This window comes from Hyperolius riggenbachi, chromosome 1 (genome assembly GCF_040937935.1).
Source record: "Hyperolius riggenbachi isolate aHypRig1 chromosome 1, aHypRig1.pri, whole genome shotgun sequence".
NCBI classification, from domain to species: domain Eukaryota; kingdom Metazoa; phylum Chordata; class Amphibia; order Anura; family Hyperoliidae; genus Hyperolius; species Hyperolius riggenbachi.
Window position 1 is genome coordinate 523991789 of NC_090646.1, and position 8169 is coordinate 523999957.

Sequence of the window (8169 nt, forward strand, 5' to 3'; positions counted from 1 at the left end):
TCTTGACGTAATCACATCCTTTATTTAAGCATTTTTCATATCTTTTTGTAAGGCTTTCAATCCTTTTGTTGTAGTAGTATCACTCCTCACCTATTGGTTGGAGGAACTGGTGGGGGCGGGGCTTCATGTTTATGCTGCTGAACAAACAGTTACCAATGTTCTATAGTCACTTGACAAGCAGTGCAGCGAGAGGAGAGGTTACCCCGACAGATGCAAGTTAAATCACACTGAAAGAATACTTTATGTGGCAGATAAAAGCTTTTTGGATGGCCCTCATATTTATACAGTGCCAAGGCTACCAGATCTCACCTGCAGGAGGGGCTGAATTGTGGCTCTGGTCCCAGTGAAAGGGATCTGAAGAGGGTAGATCTGCTTCTATGTCCGTACAAGGAAGGTTCAGAACTACCAGACAAATTAGAACTGACAAATGTTCTAAAGATAAAGCTCCCTGTATTGCGTTCATCATTTTAGGATCCTTAAGGTTTCTCTGCCACTCTAATTATATAATATTCATGAAACAAAATATACCTTTCAACTATTATTACCTCCTTTGAATTTTATGACAGTTTAATTACTGCCTTAGCCTCAGATGAATGCAGTATGATTGCGCTGCATCACCCTATACAATCACACAGAACAGATAACTTTGATAACCTTATAATTTTGCTAATCAGAATGTAACAATCACGAATGTCATTCTGAATATGAACACAAGTTAATCATCATCAAACATGCCATGACTCAAAGTAATAAAATGTACTTAGAAAATAGGCAGTATGACGCACTGGGAAGCTGCCAAGTCCTTTTATTTATAGTTTTAGGCCCCTTGCACTCCTGCACGTTGTGTCACACCGCGTTACTCTTCCCTGCTGCATCTCCGCCGCAAGGGCCATGCAAGTTCATGGAGATCTGCACAATTCACGTGATGTGGTACGCTGGAAGTATCCAAATCGTTGCAATGGCGATTAAAAAGCCTAGATCGTGATACTGCATGATCCGTGCTTACCACACAGATTATGCAGTGATGCAAGTCAATAGGTGACGTAGTAAGTGTGCACGATGGTAGCGCGATGCAATGCTGCGCGCATGCACAGACCGATGGAAATCCAAGTAGTGATGCACTTCCTGCCCAACAGGGAGTACTTCACAAGCCTAGGGGTTGCACTATGCATGTAGCCCTGTCTCCATATGAAGACTTATTTCTGGGGTGTGATGCCTTGTTTGCTTTGGAGGGGCCAGACCCCCTGCCCCCTATGAAAGATGAAGATTTCTCATGGGAAAGGGGATTTAGGCTACTGATTGGGATAAAGTTCAATCCTTGGTTACAGTTCTTTTTTAAGGTCTTCAAGTACCAGCCACTTTGTTGAAATGAGCCTCCTCCTAGTAACTGTTCCTCCTATTGGATTGAAGAGGGGGCGGTCATTATGAATAAACAATCCATTGCCCATCACTTATGGTGGGCAGGTATACAATGAGGCTGCTAGCATTTGCAGGCCACAAGAAGTCTTAGACAATTATTCTACAACCTTCTGAGATCCTAGTAAGAACAACTGCAATTATACTTTAAGCTAGGACATTTACAAACATAGCAAATGTTTAAGGCCTACCTGTCACTCGGCTATAAAACCCTGAAAACCCTGTATAAATTCTCCTCTAAAGTCATTACTTTTGGTTGCTTTCACAGGATGCTTTTGTCTTGTGTCAAGTCACTATGCTGATTTGTTTCCCTATAGGTGGCTGTCAGCTTGGCATCAGTGCCAAAGGAGAGCGCCTGAAACACTGGTATGAGTGCCTGAAGAACAAAGATAAGAAGATTGAGCGCTGGCACGTTCTACAGAACGAGAACCACGTATCCAGTGATTAAAAGACAGCTGCCGTGTTCCCCAAATGCTCACGCTCTGTACCAAGTCACTGTAAACTTTCTATGTCTTGTCTTCCAAAGCATTCACACCTTTAGCTTTTAGAGATAGAGAAACAATACCTGCTCTTACTATATTATTTATTATATATATATATATATGTATAAATACAGCCTTAGTTTTTTTTCCTTCAGAACAAATGCTGATAGAAGGGATATCTTTACGATACATATTTGTTCTTCACGCCTTTCTTCACATGCTTAGCAAACATATTTATTGTGATTCCTGCGCTGCAAAAAATAAAAAAAATTGGTTTGTAGTTCATACCAACCAATAAGCTTGCAGGTTAGTAAAACAGGGCAGCTTCTATATGACTACTATGAGCAATGAGTCTGTGTTTTGCTTTTTATGTTCTATTCTGTAAGTAACTGTGAGGAAAAGGGAGCAGCCAATCAGATGTTTTGGAGGGAATTCTAGCACAATGCTGGCTAACATGTTATTGGCTGCTCCAGGCAATGCCAACATGGCCGTGTTCTCTGCACAGTTACCTGTGGAATACGTTTTGCAAACTTTCTTAATAGTCACAACTACTTATTAAAGAAACAATATACATATATTAGCTTAACTTATTTATTTTTTTGCAAAAAAAACTTTACTATGGCACAATATCTTTGTACATTCATGCACAATGGTTACAATTCTACCTTGAACAAACCTTCTTTTGCTGTGTAAGAAATTGTTGCTGCATCTAGACCGGTTTTGTTTTAGTTCCATTGTGTAATTTGTTATGCAACTTGACTATTTCAGAGCACAAAACCACACATAGTTACTGGTGAATATTCTGTAGCACTCTGTCAATATTGTGTCTAATTTCCAGAAAATAATTTTATAATTTTGAGTCTTTTACTGTTACATATATGAACAACTGTACTGTGAAATAAGGTAAGACTACAGTAAATGTCCATTACTTTTCAAAGGTAGAGAATAAGGGTCGGTGTTGGACAGGCTCACCTTGCTGATGGGTTTGGGGCACTGTAAATACAAAGTGCCATTTAAAGGGTTTTATTTAAAGTTCCCCTGATTCAGCTGTATTCTTGTAGAAACACAAAACTCCACGCACTTTTCTTGCCACTAGTGACTTGTTACACTTAGTGTGTAGACTCCTTTCTATACTAAAGTAATAGCTGTGGTGTTAGTAGCAGTACATTGAAATTGATAGCTTTAGCATTCCACACTGATACAAAATAGTGGTTCAGCCATTTTTCAGTGACCACTTGGTGACATTTTTGAAAAACACACACACAAACACACACAGTTGTTATATGTCTTTTTGGTGTTTTTCTCCTTTTTTCCTCCCTTTCGTTTTTATTGAGCCAGTGTCTTTGGTAGTAATCTGAAATTTTGGTTAACCTAAACTAGCTTACAAAAAGTTCAGGATTTGTATTAACTTTGACCGCTGCCCTCCTGGGTAACCATGCTCCACAAGCAATCGGATTGTGGAGAAGAAGTACTGCTGGTCCATGGTGAGAATAAACTGCAGTAAAACATAGCAGTGCACATGCTGCATTGTTCTGTAATAGGATATATAAAACCTTAACAAGTGACATTTAAGTATTTTAATGTGAGAAAACGGAAAGGATATTTGAGGTGCCATTTCTGCTTCATTTTAAAATACTATCTGTCTGGCTGTAATGCTGATCATCGTCTTTGAATACTTTGAGTGAGGTATGGTCTGGTGTTAGTTCATCAACATCACAGTAACAGTGGTTGATTTGGGTAATGCCTTCAATGACTAGGGATAAGCTTGTGGTGAGCAATTCCAAATGTTTTTTTCTGTGAAACTGAGCAGGGCATTTAGAGGCCTTTACCACAGCAGAGAGGGTTAACTTGTTGCCTCTCACCACTGCACAGCACACACACTGCTCTCTATCCTCCTCACTTCCGGCTGTGAAGGCATGAGTGCCGGGAAGATGGACAGCAGGGTGCAGAACAGTGGTAAGTAGTGTTGTTGTTCGAATCTGGGTTTCCTTATTCGGGAAACCTGGATAATGCCGTGCACAGCAATTTAGCAATATTATGATTGGAGAGAGCCATGGAGTTGCGTTCCATGTCACGATCCATGTGACTCTGATTCTTCTTCCTTCCAAGACAGAAGGAGGAAGAATCATAGTCTTGTGAAGTGCGACGTAGAATAGAACTCCACGACTTTTCTGATCATAATGGTGCTGAACTGCTTTGCATTATCCAGATTTCTGAATAAGGAAATTCGAACATCATCATTAGTGGCAAGAGAAAGCGACATGGGTGAGTTAACCATCTCTGCAGCAACCATGGACACTAACGGGCCAGTTCAGTTTTTTGCTAGGCAAAACTCAGTTTCCCTCACCCCTGTTAAGGACTAACTGTACATAGTTTTGCTGGGTTTGGAAATTTTAAGTTTCAAGAGCATGCAAGAAAACTAGGTTTAGTTAGTCACCAAAGGTATTTCCCAAATTCACTTTTGTTGGTTAGATGCTGGCCGATCTTTTATTATTTTATGATGTAGATCATGTGATTAGTCTTCTCTCTGACTCCACGGGCTTCATGCCTATTCCACTGCAGCCAAGCAACTGCTATTTTTTAATAAGTAATAAAGATGTTGGCCTCCATATTGTTATCATTTCAGGTAGACTTAAATATAGTAAGAATAATTATGTAATTTACTCACGATTTGCAAACCCAAATTACTCCAGATTTTTTACATATGTGATTAGTCCGTACTTCAAGAGGCATATTAATAATGGTGTGTGTGTGTGTGTGTGTTTATGGAGAGCTGGATGTAATGTGTTTTATGTTTGGATTTTACTTTCATCGGGTATAGTTTGTATTTTTATATCGCTCTTTTTTTAAAATGAGAGCAGCCTGTGTGATAATAAAATAAAACTTTTTGTCTGGATTACGTCAAAAGAAACAAAATAATAGCACATGTGATTATATTAGAATAACATAGAAATTTAACGCTAACATATCTATATTCCACTGTAGTTCATATAGTCTAGAAAGTATACATAGTGGAAAGTAATCAAGTAGCATTAGTATAGTAACTGTATTTTTGGACCAACGTTTTTACAGTTTATCATGGAGTATGTTCTATAAGGTGAACAATTCTTATCATTCCAAGAGAAAATGAAAGGTTAACCCACTGAAATGTGAGTTGTGAACTTTGGTTGGCTGCTGGCTGGTTGGATCACCCCAAAGTCATGGGGGTTGAAATCCTGCTGGTGCATTTGTTTAGAGCTAGTAGGTAATTCAGACTGCTGTATCCAGCTCTAGGTGAATACTCCATTTTGGGTGTTCTAGCCTTTATATAGATCAGATATTAAACTTATAACCCTGATGCATCAAAGACCAGTAGCTTTGTTGTGTGATGGGAGTGCATAGCAATTTTACTGGTCCTAACCCTATGAGAGCACTACCCACTACTTTATTAGCCCCATGTATGTTACCGTGGTAATGCACACATTGCTATTACCATAGCAACACATGGGCCACTAATAGAGTATTGGGCAGTGCTCCCCTAGCATTAGGACTGACCTTTCCTGCACCAGGCCCCTAGAGTGAATGGAGACGTATTGCTTGATTCCAATATATGGCATTACACTGTTACGGATTGTTCAGAAATCTAAGAGAGCTCAGATAGATGTTCTACAATTTGTATTCTAAATAATAGTTTTATGGTGATCGTAGAAATAATGTATATGTGAAAGCACTTGATAATAGTGCATATATAATAATAATAATAATAATAATAAGACACATACATATAGGGTATCTATGGTCTATTACGTCCTGGGATGCTGAGATACAGGTGTCATGATATCATACATCATCATTTATCCAGTTCCTGGTGTATCCAAAGAAAAATAATCTAATTCCAACTGCAAGCCTTTTTTATGTCTAGTTGATAAAACGTCTTCTAACACACAAAAAAATGGGTCCAGTTAAAGTTATCATTTTGGGGGGCTGTAGCTGATAATTTTCATATTTATTCATTCATTATTTAGTTCTATGCTTCATATAAATTAAGTATTTTGACTACTGGACAACTCCAGCTGCCATTTATGTAATTTATTCATGAATAAATATCACATACTTTTGAAAGCTGAATAACACAACAAACGGCTGAAATAATGGCTTTAACTGAGAAAAGCATATTTGTAACTATGAAATTCTCAGAAGCTTTACTTTTACTCTATTTACTTGTTACTTTTATAGATTTGAGGGAAGACCTTGTCGGTAAGTCCTGTCTATCAGCAGGTTACGAGTCTGACTTTAAAGCTAGGGTAATTTTTATACACGTTCATCAGTTTTGGCAGGTTGGTGGGGGGGGGGGGGGGTGGACTTTTCCTAGGCCCATGCGCTTGATAAGGTAACTCCTGTGATCCATTTATTGTCATGGACACTTTCTAAAATGTTTTATGAACAGATGTTGTTGTGGGAATGCTTTCTTGAAAAGCAGGATGTCACTCATTATCATGATAGTGTTGTCAACAATTTCGATGTTCAGGCCTCAAGGCATGCAAACATTCAGAGATTAGGACATGTTTATAAAGGATAAGGGAACTTCATATACTGAGTAGGCCTCAAACTCCCCTGGAATGAATAATGTCATGATTAGTAGTAATACATTACTGATCGTTTTGATATCCCTTCGGAAGAGTTAGGTTTTTCCTTCTGATAAGTAGTATTTCACTTAGCAGCTTATGCATATATGCAACCAACTGCTTTTTCAGTTTTTCTCCTTGACTCTCTCTGTGTTTCCTTCACTACTGCCCATGTCACTGTGTGTTATAGCTGCTCACATATCTGTAATCTGCACATCAGGTCTGATGTCCTATCTCTCAGTGCCTCTTCCACTTCCAAGGCACATCAAAGTATGATTCATATGAAGAGAAGGTTGACCAGACCTGACTTGCAAATTATGTAATATTATTGCAAACAATAAGGAGCAGCAGTAATGGTTAGCAGACAGGTGGGAGAGGTATGACAAATGTCATGTTTGTGTACAAGCCACTTTAATTGGGAATATTGTAACAATACACATCCAGAGGGGTCTGAGGTTTGTACAGCACAACAAAATCTGCAATGCATTCAATTATATTTTTGAAGGATTGTTTTGTATATTTATAGCTCCTATTATCCTCTATGTATCATATCCTCAAAATAAATATTTTAGTTTTGGGTGGAGAGTGAGAGGAACGGAATTGCCTAGAAGCTTGTTTTCTTTTTTCAAAAATGAAGTCTTTATTAAGGTTTCGCAGGTTACATCCAAATGGCAATTCACTAAAATACTTAAACAGATTCAAAAGGTAATTATATACCATGGCCATGCAGTCAAGCCTGGAGAAACGATAGTAGGAGGAGGAAGAAATAAACACCCTTGCAGTAAAGAGACTGTCCTAAACAGTTATTCTTAATACAAGTTTGCTGAAACACCAGATTAGCAAAGTTGTGTAAAATAGTAACTTGTCCAAGTTGCTGGTGAAGTTCTTTGGGAATGACTTGCACACAAATGTAGAACATTTATAAGATTAAAAAAATTGTGAAAATGGGGGTGGGGGTTAGGGGGGGGGGGGGGGGTTGACGGGTGGTTAATGGAGAGAAAGTAGTAAGATGAGTGTATAAAGATAAAATTTTGAGGTATCACGGTCCTACCTACAATATAACCATTAGAGGGGGTGTCTGTAAAGAAAGAGAAACATGAGACTGGGCCATGTTACCAGGTATGGGTGACATGTATGCATCACATTCCATAAAATCAGCCCAACTCATCAAATGAATATACATATACATTTTTCAGTCCTGTCCAGCTTTGTGGGTATAATCTCCTCATTTATAAAGGAAACCTATCAGCGTTTTGCATCTTGTGAGGTGTAGTTAGTCTGGTAGTTGTCTGTTGCTCTACTGGGAAGACTCAAATCCTCCTCTATCTTCTGACAATTTATTTTATGGAGAATGAAAAGGAGATGACGTCTCCTTGCATTGTTGACCAGTGATGAGGTCTGAATTCCATAGTCCCCAATGTACATAGGAAGCTGCTATGCTGAGGGATTCAGGCCACACGCCTAACTCAAACTGAAATATTGGTTTTACAGTAAATCTTTAATGCTGTAGCATTAATGCATTGCTGATTTATGTTGAGTTGACTATAAGTGGATCTTTCTAGTTAAGTTGTATTTACTTTTAAACAATGATGTACCTGCTGCTCCTGGTTCTCTAGTCTGCATGCAGCTTTCTTAGTGTAGAATGTTCAACTTAAAATAGAATCCAG

The 8169-nt window shown here is 38.5% G+C and overlaps 1 protein-coding gene across 3 annotated transcripts in view; it reads left to right on the plus strand.

The window, feature by feature from the left end:
• RPH3A (rabphilin 3A) overlaps positions 1-3975 on the plus strand; it is a 521629-nt gene extending 517654 nt beyond the window's left edge. For all 3 annotated transcript variants that reach the window (XM_068245917.1, XM_068245908.1, XM_068245925.1), the window contains one exon: positions 1734-3975. In XM_068245917.1, the coding sequence (XP_068102018.1) occupies positions 1734-1864 (131 nt within the window). In that variant the 3' untranslated portion in view covers positions 1865-3975. The remainder of the gene's footprint in view (positions 1-1733) is intronic.
• The last annotated feature ends 4194 nt before the right edge of the window (positions 3976-8169 follow it).